Source organism: Gavia stellata, chromosome 3 (assembly GCF_030936135.1).
Source record: "Gavia stellata isolate bGavSte3 chromosome 3, bGavSte3.hap2, whole genome shotgun sequence".
NCBI classification, from domain to species: Eukaryota; Metazoa; Chordata; class Aves; order Gaviiformes; family Gaviidae; genus Gavia; species Gavia stellata.
In genome coordinates, this window is record NC_082596.1 from 29,933,392 (window position 1) to 29,950,777 (window position 17,386).

General features: G+C 36.6%; 1 protein-coding gene across 1 annotated transcript in view; it reads left to right on the forward strand.

Moving 5' to 3' along the window:
- The window catches only part of CNGB3 (cyclic nucleotide gated channel subunit beta 3), a 69,278-nt gene that overhangs the window by 43,091 nt on the left and 8,801 nt on the right, over positions 1-17,386 (forward strand). The window contains exons 10-15 of the mRNA XM_059815616.1: positions 2,963-3,085; positions 10,147-10,288; positions 12,277-12,436; positions 12,845-12,942; positions 14,008-14,091; positions 16,193-16,311. Of these exons, the coding sequence (XP_059671599.1) occupies positions 2,963-3,085; positions 10,147-10,288; positions 12,277-12,436; positions 12,845-12,942; positions 14,008-14,091; positions 16,193-16,311 (726 nt within the window). The remainder of the gene's footprint in view (positions 1-2,962; positions 3,086-10,146; positions 10,289-12,276; positions 12,437-12,844; positions 12,943-14,007; positions 14,092-16,192; positions 16,312-17,386) is intronic.

Here is a 17,386-nt window from a genome sequence, read left to right on the forward strand (position 1 = left end):
CACGGCTTGTCAGTGAAACACTGGATGGAATATGATACATCTTCAGCTATTCAATTTAAATATCTGTCTTTATTGTAATCATTAAAATAATAAATGCAAAGCTTCTCTCCCATATGAAATCTAGCTCAGTTCAGCTGGCCTAGTTCAGGCAAAATGTTCATCAAACTGAGGCTCCTGACAAAATTTAACTGCTCAGAACTATCAGAAGTTTCTTCAGTGAAAGAGCTAAAGAATGGTTTCTTTAAGTTGTTCATAGCACTGCCAAATCCTCAGTAGCTGTTTATTTGTACTTAAGTCATAAGCTTGAGCCTGTGTCAACATTTTTCTTCAAATATGCTCTCACCATGAACCTGGCATATACAGAAACTTGATCCTCCACTGCATTGACTAAACTTGGAATGAGAATCAATTCAGCACAGATCTCAAATAGTGATTATAACTGTTGTCCGCTGCACTATGTTCTCACCTTCTGCATTGACTAGAATAATACTGGAACCAATTCAATCAGTCCATGGACATGGGTATGGCAAGTTTCATAGGCCTCTCAGCAGTCAGTGATGCTGCTAAGACCAAATGAACCCATCTACTGTGTCACCATTATTGTTATCTACTGTCAGTGTCATCAGCCGTAGTTTATCCTGTGCAATTCCTACACCGACAGACTTTTTTACCCTGTCCCAGTTTTGGGGCATGTATTGTTCCTGTGTGCTGCTGCAGCAGAAATAAGAATCTGCTGTTTATCACTGCATTCTATTTCAGAGATTATTGCACTTAAATGGTAGACTTGGTATTCATACATTGAAAATGAGATATTTTATGAGATTTAGAAACTAGCTAATTTGAAAAGGAGTTTGAAACATCATCTGTTTCATATTTTCATGTACCTGCAAAATAAAGCAAAACTTAGAAGATTGAAAGTTCTGCTAAAGTATTTTTGAGATGCTGACCTCCACAAAGCGTAGTCTTATGTTGCCCTCTCCTTTCACTTATTGAAGAGTCTTTTGTGGTTTGTTTTTTTTTCCTTTTTTTAAATTCTTGTTGGTACAAGAGAAAGCTTGTCTGAATTACCACAAGATGAAGAAAATGCTTTTCAGTTTCTGAATCACTGCCTCCCTATCTTCTCCAATTTCTAATCTCATTAAAAAGTTTTCATATCTCTTGCTTATATTTTTTAACTTTTTCTCATGTTGCGAAATTTTAAAATTAATTAATTAATTTCCATAATACTTCCTTTGCTTTGAAGTCATAATTCAATTACTTTTCCCTGATAAATGCCCTTTTCTCTGCCATGCCCTTATACAATGCTTTAAAACATACTTCAGAAAACACTGATTCTCAGTTTTTGAGCTGCTCATTGGTAAAAACATTTATATGGCAGAGATCTTTTAATTGGCTTACCAAAAGTCATTAGGGTGTGGAAAGAAAAAAGGGCAAATGGATAAGAGAGGCTGTTATACAGAAGAAGAGTACAAATGGAAGCTAAAAAATATAAAAAAGATGGGCTGTTTGTGCAAATCACTGCATTTTATTTGAATGTAACAATGCTGTTTTGATCTGAGATCCTGGTATGGTCACCATTTGAGCAATAAGGCACCAATTAACTGGATAATGTCAAACTAAACTTCTACACAGCAAATGCATGTGCCTGGGTGGATTCTTTTCTCAAACTCATTAGTTTGAGTTTGTAGGAATAGAGCTAGCAAAAGTTACTACATCTTATCTACCTATTGTGGTAGATTCAACATGTGCCTAGAGAAATATAATATATATTGTAGCAAAGGCTTCCAGAACCTTTGCTCAGACCTCAGGAGTCCACTTGCATGGATTCAAACCTGTGCACAAGCCCCAGCGTGGTCAATACTGCAATATTACTAGATCACATCAGTTATCTGCTGTTCTCAATAGCTTGCAACCCTAAACAGAGCTGTCCTGGAAGCACACCAACATTTAAGCAGAGAAGTAACATTCATTTGTCAACATCCTAAAGAAGAAAAGTACACATAGGTAGATTGCTCAATGGCATGGAAAGGCAAAAGAGGGCATGCAATGGCACCTGAAGAACCAGCAAAGGAATGCATAATACAGAAGCAACCACAGAGTTATTATCTCCCATTAACTTAGTTTATAGACCTAACTTAGTTAGAACTCACTAAATTTTCATAAAATGACGCACTCAGTTACTATGCACTGTGAACTGCATTGGATTGTAGCTGTAGCAGATAAACTCATTATGTACCAGCCTCCCTGTGTTTAGCCAAGTCCTGAACTTTTCCTGCTTATTTATCCCTTGCCTGTATGAATATTTGAATGGAGAGCTAAACACAGGAGATCTTTCTTTTTATCCCCATGCACTAAACAGAGGATATACAATGAGATCATTATCGTATTAAACAGAAAGCTGCTCGGTGCTTAAGTAGTTCATCATTGGCGTTCTTCAAAGAACTGGCCATTGGCCATAAGCATAAGAACAGGGATTAGGAGTGATATAACTCCTGCTGTAGCCACTAAATTGTACTATTTAGCGGATCTACTGCAGGCTTCCTAGCACAGTTCTTGTAACACGGTCCGTTTCTGACCTCAGACATTTCTTGGCTTTGGTTCACAAGTTTAGAGCCTATCTTGAACAGTTTGGCAAACTCATTAGCCCTCTAGCCTCATTAATATAGCTTCAAATTTCTATAAATGTTCATAGCCAATTAAAGAAGTGGATTATAAAGTCCTCAGGGAACCATAATTTAAAAATTACCCTGTGTCAAATATTCTAGGAAAGACATTTATTTGATCTTGGACAAACATGAGTGACAGGTAACTGCCAGCTATTTTTTTCATAGAGTCAATACAGGTGGGGAACTACTTAGTGAATGCTTAATATAAATATTGTTGATCCAAAAAAGCAATGGGTTCCATATTAAAAGGAAGGAAAAATGTAAGTTGTTTTACAGGAATCTGTTGACTTTTATAGGGTCATTCGTACAACTGGATACTTGCTGTTTATCTTGCACATTAATGCATGCCTGTATTATTGGGCTTCAGACTATGAAGGACTCGGCAGCACTAGATGGGTGTACGATGGCAAAGGAAACATGTAAGTTTTTTTCTCCTGCAAGAGTTTTTTGTTGATTTTTCTCCTTCCTGCATCCCCCTCCTTTTCCCATACCTTTGCTTGCAGAGTATGCCCTTACTTTACAAGTGCTTGGATGGCAAACTTTTAGCACCATGACTGTTGATTAGCAGCTTTCATTACTAACACATATTTGGAGGGCAGGTGCAGTGAATAATCAGTTTACCACTTTCAGCTTTTATAGGTTTATGAGTCAGTGCTAAGCACTAACTTAATTAAACATTTAGAAAGCAACAAGGGTCATAAATTAAACTTACTGATTGCATATGCACATGGGAACTGTTAGACGGATTGCAGAACAATGTCTCAAAGGAATCAGAGGCACAGAGGTTTTTTCTGCCACACAGCATTGTGTCATTAAAATGCAACATTTTAGTTCCTCTAAACACCATAGTGATTGGTCTGAAAAAATTCCACCCACTTTCTCTGATTTTTTGAGAAGGTCATGATTAAACATGTGGCAGAGTGTCTCCAGTGGGAAGGACTGGATATTGGTACACTTTTCCACAAACTCCTTGTGACAGCAATAGGCTGGGTGCCAAGTAAAGGACATTCATTAAGATGATGGAGAGGAAGCAAGAGAAAATAGCAAAGTTATAATGTATTTTGTGTGTAGTTATATAAAAACATATCTAGTAGGTTCAGATGTATGAACGTTCATTTCTTTCAAAGGCTATAATATAGTTAAAGCCACAGAAGCTCAATTTGTTCATTAATTGCATTCTTTGCAAAACCGCATATAATATACTACTGGTGTCACAAATCACCCTGTAAACAACTTTTCACGTTTCTCTTGGAGACATGCTCCTCCTGCTTGTAATTTTGTCAGACTTCATGAGTTAGGTGTGAAGTCACTACCTTGAAGGGTAAGAAAATAGCCTTTGAGAGTAAAACACATTTTGTGTAAAGCAGCATTGATTTTTTATAATTGGGGTTCTCTCTCAAAAAAATGACATGGCTGAAGTTTCCACACACCACTAAAATACACAGCTTGAATACTGCAGTCAGACACATGCAAGCAGGCTCATGGAGCTCAATGGGACCACTTATGTAAGTGAAGTTATACACAGGTATTTATTTGCAGGACCAAGGCTTCCAGAAATCTGACAAGAACAAGGCAGAATGAATTTCCATTATAGCTATTTTTGTTAATGTCATTCTTGGGAATACTTGTCTCAGAAGTAAAAAATAAGGTAACTAAGACTGAGCAACCTGAAAACTCCGAAAGTAGAGCGCTTACTCAGTCTTCATGTTTTTAATGTTTGTTCAGAACAGCCTAGAGAACAGGCAAGAAAATCTTCCTGACAAGAATATTTTACATTTCACTCAGGGAAACAATCGGTAGAAATTGTTTGCCCGCTTGATCACAGACAATGCTGTTGTGCCCAAAGGCAATGGTCAGGTTTTTTAATATTTTGTGATACCTTTTCCATGAGGAGACAAAACCACTTCTCAGGTGACATCACGCTGAAATCACATGGGATTTAGGGCAGAATTTTTTATAAACAATAACAAAAACCTGATAATTCAAGGTCAGTTTGACTTTGAAACTGTCAAAAAAGATTAAACAGAGATGCTGAAATAGTATTAGATTATATCCATGTAAGCATCGTTAAGCCATTAATCTTCCTCATCTTGGTATTGGTTGGTGAATGTATGACTTTATTTTTTTGCCTGTATCTAACTCATACCGGATCATATGGTCCCATGTACATGGAACCCCAAAGAGTATCCCATGTTGAGCTGCATTTCATAAACTACAGCTTGGTATCCCACTAACAGCAAATGCCTTCTATATGGGATAGTCATTGTCTTAGGGAATCAAGCATGACATATTATCTGACTGTGGAACATTTGGGAACTTTTGACAGAGAGGCATTGTATGAACATTAGTTATTATTGGAGATGCAATGTGAATTTAAACATATCAGACAAGATACTTTTAGGTATATTCATTTATCTGGAAAGCAGAAATTAAGAACAATCTGGGAAAAATCTGTCAGAAAAAGTGACCAGTACTGCAGTTTATAATATGGCACAGCAGTGCAGATGTAATTTCCTTTCACACAGCAATCAGAGTTTCCAATATTTGAAGCAAAATATGCCATTGGTCTCACATAGAATGGGAACACATTCAGGAAGAAGATAAACATAGTTTCTTAGATAATTAAAAAAAATGACAGTAAGCAGTTTGACAAATAAATCAAAATCCTAGTGGTCTCAGATTACACTGACCCAAAGCAAATGATCTGGCACTGATTTAGCAGCATGAATGTTTTATGTAGAATCCCTGCTGTGTCCATAAAATGTTGCTAGTTATGGCCAAAACCAGTTCTTAAAAATGTCAACAGTTCTACGATATTTTTTTTTTCCTTTCCAGGCTAAAACGAATACACAGACAACAGTTTCCTTTATCAATTTGATTATATATATGTTCTTGAGCAGGCATACTAACTGGTGAACTTCAATTTATAACTAACTTCAAACCGCAAGCAAAGTTATCAAAGTAGCTATTTTTGCAAATTTCTGCTAGCTGCATTCTTTTCCAGCTCCTGTCCAGACACTAAAGTGTTAGTGACAGTCCAAGAAGTTCTGAGGTCTTCTGCACGGCAGCCTTCAGTCAAAACCTTTGAACTGAGGTGCCAAAGGCAGTCAACTTCACCCCCCTGCAACACACTCAGATTACACACACAACATGTTCCCAGCATTAAAACACTCATGAGTTCGGTATAATTAGGCAGACAGACCTCAGTCATTACTCTCCTAATGCAAAGGATAGCATCCCTGATGAAACACCATAGTGTAGAGCCTATGTAACCACAGCAGCAAGATACTGAAAAGGTCTTTTAATTATAGCTAAGTGAACAATTTGAACTATATGTGTTTATTTACAATCTAATTTAACTACCTAAGTAAGAGATCGGTCTCCCCAATTCCTCAGGAAAATGGACAAATCCTCTAGAAAGGGATTCAAGGCAGGAACATAATGTTGTTGTTCTGAATTGTACCATGGAAGTATCTGTCTCTTTCATCACTGTCCATAAGGGAAACTAAAACTAGGGAACTGAAATTCCTATGCAAACCCCCCAGGTTAGCATTAAATTTAGTCAAAACAAATCATTCCATTTTGCTCACGGTATAGTTCTGCTGCTGTTTGCAAGTCATCCACAAGTAGTCTGCAAAATTCTCCAGCATATTTATTAAGCAAGACACCTATTTGCATCTTGATGGTGTTTCTGTATAGCTTGCTGCCTTCCTGCTCTGGGCACAGACTTAGTGCGTATCTGGAAGTCCCAGAAAATGGTCACTGTATGTGTCTAGAACAACTCTACTTCTTTGGTATGCATTGCCCAATATGCAGTAAGACTGGCATATCTTAAAAGGTGTCTCACGGATATCAGCTATACATTGCACTTGCAATAGGATTGATGTGTCCACTCATAGTGCTTGCTATAGAGAAGCAGTTTTGTGCCTCCAGATAATATGGGAATGCACAGACTTAATGCTTTCAGACCTGCTACATTGCAGTCGTACTTTTTAGATAAAAGCTTTGTAGTTTACATGATCCTGTCTGAGATCATCATACCCACAGCCACCTGATGAATCAATCACTCAAGAAAAAGAGGTACCAAGAAGGAGGTCATTAGAGTACCAGTTTGTAAAGGCCACGTCTTTACTCTGCTTAAACCCATCCCAGTTGTAATTTGAGAGGAGTCAGATGTGATAGCCCTGAAATAATGCTTCCCTGGGCTGAAATGAATGTGTGAATACCACCTTAAAATCTGATAGCCACATACACAAAGATTTGATCTACCTGTATTAACCAAAACTATGTAAGGAGTTGAGCGTATTCTGAAATGGACTTTTATGAAAAGGATATTTCTATTGGCATAATATTACAAGGTATCTTACTTGCAGCATTTCTGAATTTTTTCATACCTAGGACTTATTTTAGGGAAAATCTAGTAGTCTGATTGCCTGAAGGATAAACATACTCTCTATTTGTGCAGAGGGAAAATCCCTTTCTTGTCTCATGTTGTTTGCTTCAACAGTAATTTTATAGCAGGCTAGTAAGCCGTATGGTGAGCAATGATGGTTTCCAGACACTAGCTACTAGGAAGCAGAGCTGCTAATACTGTTGAAATAGGAGTCTGTTTTTTCTGGCTTTCCTTAAACAAAATTTACAATCTCTTTTCTCTCTTTCTTAGGGAAAAAAAGCTGCTTTATATTTCAACTGTGTAACTTTCATTTCAGATTAAAATAAAAAAATAAAATGTGTAAATGGAGAAAATATAAAACCTGTGCCTAAGAGATAGTGAATATCCTGTAACTTTGCCAGTAGAAAGTTTCTTTTGAAGTAAAATTACATAAGAATATACTGTATTAATTACATCTTCAGAAAGGGGTGGGCAGATCTGAAAAAACCTCTCACATTTTGGTTATACAACACTGCAAAGAAGAATGTGACCCTTAAATTCCTTTGAGGAGCTGCTTTCATTCTTTGTAGACATTCCCAGAATGAAGATTATATTGTCTAACATGGTGGACTTAGCAAGCCTGGCATCCAAGGCCATTAGGGGTGAGGGAGTTGGTTAATTACTTTCGTTTCCTATAGTAACTAGCACAGAAGTAATGTTAATTTCTTTATTTTTATATTCATAAATTATACATGTTTCAAGCACTACAGAATTCTTATTTATGGCAAATGAATATTATATTAATATGCTTTATATGATAATTCCCCTCAGACAAGCTAGAAACATTATTTTATGCCTAAATGTGCAATTCTTCCAAACCAGATCTGAGGCTTTTTCTTACTATTTATTTATGTTACAGAAGTCTAAGAGAAAGCTGCCACTTATGCATACTTTGTTGGAAGCACGCATATGTGATGATTTTTTTTGAACCCAAGTGAAAATATTATAGTGGTGTAATCCAGTTGTTCATTTCGCACCCCTAACAAGGAAAAATTATGGCAGATGATAGGTAATTAATTTTTTGACTTAAGGACTCCGAATGAAAACAGCCAGTTCTGGCTGTTAAAATCTAAAACTAGAAAACTATTGTAAAAGTGACCATTGTTACTGCATTTCATTAATCTGCAACCATGTAAAAAGTGACTTTGTAATGAAAAGCAAAAATTGATTGCTTGGTAAAGCTTGACATTTTAGGTGAAAGACTTGGAAACACTTTTGGGTGATTTAAATAAAAATCCTCATTGGAATTGGTTGTTATTGTAAGTTTATTTTCTCATATTTGCACAAAACTGACCCTCCAATTGTATCATTACATGGTCCATTTATTAATAGGAGTGGAGTCCGTATCTTAATATGAGAAGAGTTTAAAAGTGGAGGCCACCAAATTAAAATATAAATCTGAAGTCTGCAAGCAGATCAGATGGCCTCAGATTCAGGATAGGCATGAAAAGATGCATGCAAGACTGTCTATTTCAAAACATATATCTCCAAAAGCATTTCTTCTGTTGGTTGTGTTTTTTTTTTTAATTTCAAACTCAATGAAATTCCACAAACAATAGAAGGAATCTTCATTGCCTCAGAAGCAATAGTCTTAGATGAAAGAATGGAAAATTTCATTGTACAATTAAGGAAAATGAATTTCCACCCCTAATCATTAGCGAACCTGAAGTCTGATTGTACAGAGACTTAGGAAGTCAAATCCTAATTAATAGGGGGCCTTTAAAAATATTCCTAAATCAATTACTTATTAGCTCAGAAAAGAAGGAAATGTTAGCATATTCGTGACAATGATTTGAACTAATTAATCCCAGCTGCATAGTATGGGGGATGCTGCGTTCTAGTACAGTGGTGCCATGTCCTAGTACAAAATTTAAAACAGAAGCTTAGAGACGCCAAGGCACTTTATATATATATAAAAGAGAGTTAGTATGACTATCCTCAAAAAAATAATAAAAAAATAGTTCTGTCCAGGTCCTTTGTTGTTTTCATAAACCTGTGTTATCATACCAATAGAAATACACCACTTGAATGCAACAGGCTGTCATGCACAAAGGCTGTACAGAGGGCTGTACAAACAGGACAAAATGTCTTTGGCCAAAGAACTCACAATTCAGGTATGAGAAGTAAGAGACAGCAGACGGATACAGGGAAGGAGTCAATATAAGCCATACGCTGAAACAGAGTCTTCGTGACTGACCATTGCTCACTGCTATATTTGGCTTCTAGATCAAGAGAGTTCTGAGAAAAGTTTTCAAGGGTGTTAACAAGGTGGTTTTGTAGCCATTGATGGACAATTCTTCCCAGGCATGAGGGAAAGTAACGAAGAAGGCAAGAAAGTGTTTGTTAAGGTGATAGAAGGGGTAGTGGAGGCCAGCCACTAGAAGTTAATGCAGGAATCAACCTTTCAGTGCTGAGTAAGTGTAGTGGTTTGGAGAAGCTGGACTGTGGAAACATGTAACTTCTGTTTGACATAACCCAGGAGGCAGAATCGATGAAGGGTGCTCAGAAGCAGAGTGGGAGGAAGACCAACGTGGTTAACTGGGTAGGAAAACGAATGGGCACAAGAAGGACAACACTGCATTTGTCGTGCCCACCATAAGGCTTCACACTGATGTCATCAAGTGAAGCCATGGAAGAGTTTCAGATGTGTGTGCATCTAGTATGCTACAGATAAACTCTGGGAAGTGTCTAACACTTTTACACTGCTTTTAATGTCATGGCATCTTCACTGGTAGCATTCTAATGCTGTAATGTCCACCTTGGCAATTTGTTACAGAAGTCTTCTGTAATGCTGCATAGAGTTACTGGAGAACAGTAAGTAACCACTGCATTTCCCATTTATTCTTATTTTGCCGTCAGTGAGAACATTCAACTCAATATGATTTACTTAACTGTATCATTTGTAAAATCATAACCCTTTATAAAAAATGCTGAAGGTCTTTTGGACTGAAAGGCATCACTGAAAGGCCCAACTCAGGAAGGTATATGCTTAACTTCAACCACGTAAGTACCTATGGTTAATAACAAAAATGCTGTCTGTATCCACAGGTATCTGAGGTGTTACTACTGGGCAGTTCGTACTTTAATCACCATCGGTGGCCTTCCAGAACCACAAACCCTGTTTGAGATAGTTTTTCAACTGCTGAATTTTTTCTTGGGTGTCTTTGTCTTCTCCAGCTTAATTGGTCAGGTACATCAAGAAATAGATAACTAGATAAGTTCAAGTTACTGTAATGCAGTGATAATAAATTCAATTTAATGAAGTTTAGTTCTGGAAGAAACTTCAGCTTTCATCTGAATGTCCCTCTATTTAACTGTCATCGATACTTATTCTTCTGACAAATAAATGTGTTTAGTCAGTTCCCAGTTTTGTAGCCCTTTTGCACACAAGCTAATTTAAAGCCAAGACTCTGCAGGACATGAATGATTCTTGAAACTATGTATAATTCCTTTTTTCTTCCTCACAGCCAAGGAGACAGTTCCTTAACATTCACACTCTACTGTTAAAACTGATATAAAAATTGTAATTGTAGGTATGATATTAACATGTACAAATTATTGAATAAGTCATGCTCGATACTACTGCCAAAAGAATGCTGTTAATGGAGATCCCATGATTTTTGTCAAACTACAATTCTGCTCTCCCATAAATTACGACATATTTGTTAACCTGAAAATTAACTGGTTTCTATTTCTCTTGGTTCTCATTTGGCTGGAGGAAAAAAAAAAAGCCCATAGCACAGCTAAACAGTTATATTTCCAAATGAATATAACTGAAATATTTCTGGCTTGTAACTATTAAACTTCAGCTTTAGATCCATAGCTTTTGAAATACCTTGCCTACAGAGCAACAAATGCCATGGTTTTAAGACACCTTGCCTACAGAAAAAGAAATGCCATGGTTCCTATTTGAGACTGTGTCTTACGAATTCCTGTACAAATCATTCCAGGCCTTTTGATTTGTATATGTCTGTTATTGGAAGAATTATTATGAAAAAATAAAGATGAAAACTGAAATTTAATTTTTATTTTGAATACAGGATTCAAAAAGTTCAATCAAAGAGTTAAAAACTGCAAGTCTCCTGTTGTTTAGAAGTGCAAGAAGAGATAATCATCACAAAACAGACTCTTGCCTATAGGATGTAAAATTCATCCACAAACAAGAATTACCAAAAATAAAACAAAGTAGTTCATATAAAATATTTCTTCTGGAAAACTATTGAATTCAAGTATATTGGATTAAACTTCAGAGTTTTCATATCTATAATTTTTTCCTAAATTGATATAACTGTCAATGAAAGCACCATTCCCTATGAAGATTCTGCAGATTAGTTTTTGTAACCAGTATAGTAATTTGCAGACTCAAATCTTAACTCTTAACACACGAACAGCTTCATTGTAGTTTTTTATAATTCCTGTTTACAAAGAGCTCTTAAAATTACTGAGTTATTCCTGGTCTAACACACTTGCCTAAAAATTGTTATTCCTACTGCAATCAACTGCATCTGCAATAAAGAGCAGAATTCAGCCCACCAGCACACTAATCCTTGACCACTGCAATATGAAGCCATTTGACTAAAAACATGTCTATGCTTTTGAAGAAGGAATATCTATGAACATGAACTCATACACTTTCTAAAAACTAAATTGTATTTCTGTTGGAATGTTAAATGATGTTCCTGCACTAAAATCTTCAAGGACAACTTTCAGCCCAAAGTGCATTTTTAGGACTGATCTAGATTTGCTTAACGATTTAAACAGTGGCAGGATCTTAATTCTAGTGGTGCTAGCTGATGTTATTAGAGAAATTTAGCCCAGTTTGCTTTACTTCCGACTTGCATGGCACACCATATGCAGAGTAGCTTTATTATGGATTTTTAAGGAAAGCATTATCTATATTTTTCATCCATGTCCAGAAATATGAGACAGAATAATAAGCTAAAGTCCACAAATTATTCCTTTAAAGTCATAAGTACAGACTTTCCAACACAATTAGATTAAATTTGTAATGCTTCTGAAAAAGCGGATGAAGCACCTATTCAAAACATGCAGCTGAATATATAATTAATCAGTGATTTTGCAAACAAGAGTTTTATTCTTTTTATATGTTGTTGACAAGACATTCAAATCAAGACTATTTTTGCTGAAATGTGTAGTAACAACAACTGATGTTTGCAGATGAGAGATGTAATTGGAGCAGCTACAGCAGGACAGAACTACTACCGTTCCTGTATGGACAACACTGTCTCCTATATGCACACTTACTCTATTCCAAAAGAGGTCCAAAATCGTGTTCGAACCTGGTATGAATACACATGGGAGTCTCAGGGAATGCTGGGTAAGGCCTTCCAATTCCAGTTACGTAGTAACTCCAAGTGAGAGTGGTTGTATAGATACAGATATAGGGTGAAATTCACATTTCTTCTTTTCTGAATTGCATGCGAGAAGTGAGGAGGCTATTCAATTTACTTTGGAAAAGAAAAAAACTCCAAAGCAATATGAAGCTTACTATTTCATAAATTCTATTAATTTATATAATGTTCTGGTTATAACTTTAGACAGGATATGTAACTTAAAAGACAGTATCTTAGTAAAAACATATTAGCAGCTTCCTCATTTGAACTCATGGATACTAGAATAGCTCCATTAAGATATTTTTCTGTACAATGCTCATTTTTATGGACATTCTTTCATTCTTCCTTTATATTTTCTAACTAATAGGGTTTGCTTTTTTTTTCTTTTACAGATGAATCAGAATTACTGGAGCAGATGCCAACCAAAATGCAATTAGCCATTGCAATTGATGTGAACTTTGCCATTGTCAATAAAGTTGACTTATTCAAAGCAAGTAGTTTTACAGAAATGTGTGATATTCCTGAAACAGAAACCTTGTTTTGTGCATCTTGCAACACTTAAGAATATGTTTGTTAATATGCAAGGTGAAATAGGTCTAAGAAATATTTCCATCAATGGAGACATGTCAGGACAAAGCCAAGTGCCTGCCTTTGAATTTTTTGTGTCAATGCAGAGATTTAAAAAAAGGCAAATGAGATTAAGACACAGTCCTGTTGTATCGACATATTAAAGCTGATGTTATGGTGAGACTGTAAGTTATTTCAGAGTATAACTAATCTCAAGAGTCAGACATAGAAGAATGTAATTTTTAATACAGTTCACCTTGCCTTGCTGTATACCGCCCAGCATTGCCTGTGAGATCACTAATGCTATGTGTTCTGGCAACATAATTTTGATGCAGTGAATGCTACTTTTTAGTAACTTCTTGTGCAAAGGAGCTTTCTCTTTGTTATCATTATAGTTTTCCAGAGATACAATTAAATGCGGTACTTTAAAGACTGACTTTTTGATTGCAACACCAAGGAGACACTACATTTTAAGAACTAGTCTCGATATACAGTAACCTGAGCACTAATTTGTTTGTTAGAATAATTGCAAAAAAATCACATGATATCTTTGTATAAACATTACATATCTTCACAGTTTCTGCCACATTTGCTTAAGACATGGAATGCATAGATTCATACCAACATTTGACATGTTCCGGTGTTTTTTTTCCCCTAGATCAGTAAAAAAAAAGACACACAAGAGACCCATAAAGCTGTGGACATAGCACTAACTGAGCTTCCACACCAAATTTAGATGTACAGAAGCTTACTTCATACAAAGTGAAGAGATGTTCAACCTAAAGGGAACTTTATAAGTATCTGAAATGACAATTCTTTCAGTCCTCTCTCTCTCTAAAAGCTGATCCTTACAATGTTTTGAGTTTGCCTTCCACTTACGAATCCCTGGATCATTCATGTGTTGTTGGGTTTTGCTGCCCAATGTAAGCACTAATAATCACTTGTGTTACTGAATTAATAGAGCAATCAATTCTAACTATTTTAACAGGGGTGCGACACCCAGATGATATATGACATGTTGCTCAGGTTGAAATCCATTGTGTATTTACCTGGTGACTTTGTCTGCAAAAAGGTGAGCATTGTCGTCTCTTTCAAATAATAATTGTAGCATGTATTTTAGAAAAAGAGTTCAGATATCGGTCACCAGTGTCCTTTAAATAAAATTAATCCTGAGTGAATTAGATAGCATAAAAGTAATTAAGGTACTCTGTGTAATAATAACAAATGTGCTCTCAAGTTTCAACTTCGAACAAGACAATATGGATTTTATTACTTATATTATCAAACATAAAATTATAGTAATATGGGAAAGTAGTTAATGTAAATATGGCTTATCTAATGATACATCATGAAGTTTTAATATTTAAAATGGAGCAAGCTAAATTTTTTTATACATATATACATACAAACCTAGCCTGCAGATCTCAATCTATGATGCTTTGCATGTGCTTCATCTGTATATTCAGAAACTCTTACGTGGAATTATCCAAGAATGTAGAAAATACACTGCATCCCATACCACTCCTTACAGCAGGATCTGATCTTACTTTACCTTCACTCACAGCTCTGAGTCATCTCCAGACTTCCAGCTGAATGCTGTCACACTGTCCCTTAGCAAAGACTTCTATCTTCTCTAAGCATTTTGGCTCAAACATGGCCTTGTAGTAACACAGGTAGATAGCTCAGCTTCTGACCAAGTGAACGCAAGTCTCTTTACAAAAGGCATGTAAACATACTCATAGGCAGTGTTGGATGTAATTAAAGCATGCAGGAGAGTGAAGTATCGGTACTGTTACTGTTCTGGCAAGTAACCCACAGTTCATACCACACCCACAAGTGACCATCAGCACCCCTTAACTTGTCTTCAGCAGTTCTGGTCCAGGATCTTCACTAAGGTCCTGCTCCCTCCAGGAGTTAAGCATATGATCCTCTTCCCGAATGCTGAGTTAGTCCCACTGACTCCACAGTGTAGGAGGTTAAACATTTGTGAATGCACTGAAGGATCAGGTGTGTCCCTTCAAAGACCAATCCCAGAATTACTGTTGGCTAGAAAGGATGGAAGACTAGTTTGGTGTGTTTGCTTGTACAATGCACAGCATGAAAGGATCTTAGACTGTGGCTGGGACTCTGCCACAACAGAGATATTAAATGACAGTAACAGGTTCAAGGTCTTGATCAAAGATGCAAACAGTTCTCAAAAAGGATGGATTACAAGAAATGAAAGTATCACCTTATTCCAACTCGATTCAGAGCTGAAAGGCTGCTCACTTGTGTAGATCTGCTGTGTGGCCAACAACCACAGTAATCCTATTAGTGCTGCCACATGTAGTAGGGAATAAAACCCTGTTGGAACTGCCTCCTCCTTGGATGTATGTTGGCCTCATCGTACTTCACCAAGGAGGCTCTGACATGCAAGCTTGGAGGCGCAAGGGCAAGCCCTATGTTTTCAGTTATGGCTTTGTTGTTGTTGCCTTTTCACTTTTACAATTAAATTGCTGCTTTATCTCAATTACTCCAGCTGCACGAGTAGAAAAATATTTATTTGCCTGTCTTATTGAGAAGTTACGAGGACTGTTATAATCATGTTTGTGAAGTTCATTATATTACTCCAGTTTGCCTGCTTTTTATTGTATATACTGATATCATGCTTTGAATCCTAGTAGATCATGTGAAGGATAATAAATAAATTAATAATCTCTTTTACATAAAAGTAGACAAAGTTTTGAATGATTGTTTATTCTTAATTTCCTTTAAAATTAGGTAACTAATAATTAGAAATAATAGTGTAAAAACTGAAGCTTTTTAGACCATGAAGCATAGGCTTTCTTTGCACTTCTCTGTTATTAAATATGCTGCCAAAGTACTTTAGTTTCCACCAGAATAGGTGATGGAAATGACTGCTACAACCCTAATTATTATCTAGCCTTCTTCTTCCAAGCTGGCCTACACAGTCTTACTCCTGTTCAAATATCGTTCCACAGCACAATTAGATCTGCCAAAGTCAGATCTGCTCAGTGCTACGAAAAGTAGCGCAAACATTTATTTCTCCATAATACTGGTAAGCCTGTTTATGAGAAAGTGGAAAGATATTTAAAGAATAGTTTGCCAGATTATTCTAACAAAAAAACACTGCCTTGCTAAAACATGGTTTCTTTGTATGTTTGTACACCCAGGGAGAGATTGGCAGGGAGATGTACATCATTAAACAGGGTGAAGTTCAAGTCCTTGGAGGCCCTGATGGTACAAAAGTCCTGGTTACACTAAGAGCAGGAGCTGTATTTGGGGAGATCAGGTAGGTCCATCGCTATTTTTAACACTTTCTTTAGAGCTGGGCAAATCATCAGTGGTTGTTTAACTTCTCTGTGGTAAGCATGACAGCTACCATGGGGAGGCTGGAAAGTTGGTAGGATCAACCAAGATGACAATGAGCAAGAGGATGCAGGTAAGTGAAGGAAAATCTAAGTGAAACATCAGAGACTAATCTGGCAAGATCTTAGACCAGTGTTTCGGGCAATGTACACAGGGATTTTAAGACAGATTTCTCCTTCAGCATTTAAAAGATTTAACACATCTTCCTGTTCTGAGGTCTGCAATACAGCAGGACCAAATACATTTTATTGCCTGTATAGTGAGACTAGGTACCCTCACACAGCAGATGGTAAAAATAATTAATTTCCAACAAAGGAGATAAAAATCTAAAATAGCAAATAAGCCTGGTTCATTTAGGAGCTGAAGTAGGGATGAAGTTGCCAAAAATCAGGCACCCACATTTGAAAATGTATTTATTTAAGAGCATACAAAAAAAGAAAAAGGGTGGCAGACCAGATTTTTGGCTATGAGTTTATCTGGAGGAGAACATTTTTCTCAGGTGGTTACAAATGGTTTTTATATTCTCCACGTGGTTGCTATGCAAAATCCATTAACTCTTATGGGCCATGTGCCCCAATTAGCCAACCAAGTACTAGATTTTAGGCACTGCATCCCCTGCTGAGGTTGGCCTGAGGAAAAGTAATAAAATACATGTGCTGCTGCATCTGATAAACTGGATTCTTGATTTCTTCCAGCTGCCTTCCTGTTATTGTTAATCCTCTTGCTGGTAGTTTTAATCTGCCTTTTGAAAAGTGGTAATCAGCTCTGTGCCAGGTTTACATTTATCTTCTACTTGTGTCTCCCTTCGTGGCAGGGGAAACATTCCCATTTATCCAGTAATGTGCATACAGAACTTGCTTAGACCTTAGGTGGAAAACACCTGATATATCCCATAGATACAGACCTTTTTCATTGAGTGGGAAAGTGAAATTATATCAGCTCTTTGAGAGAAGGTTATGTGAAGGGTATCTATGTGTAACAATATAATACCTGAGCAA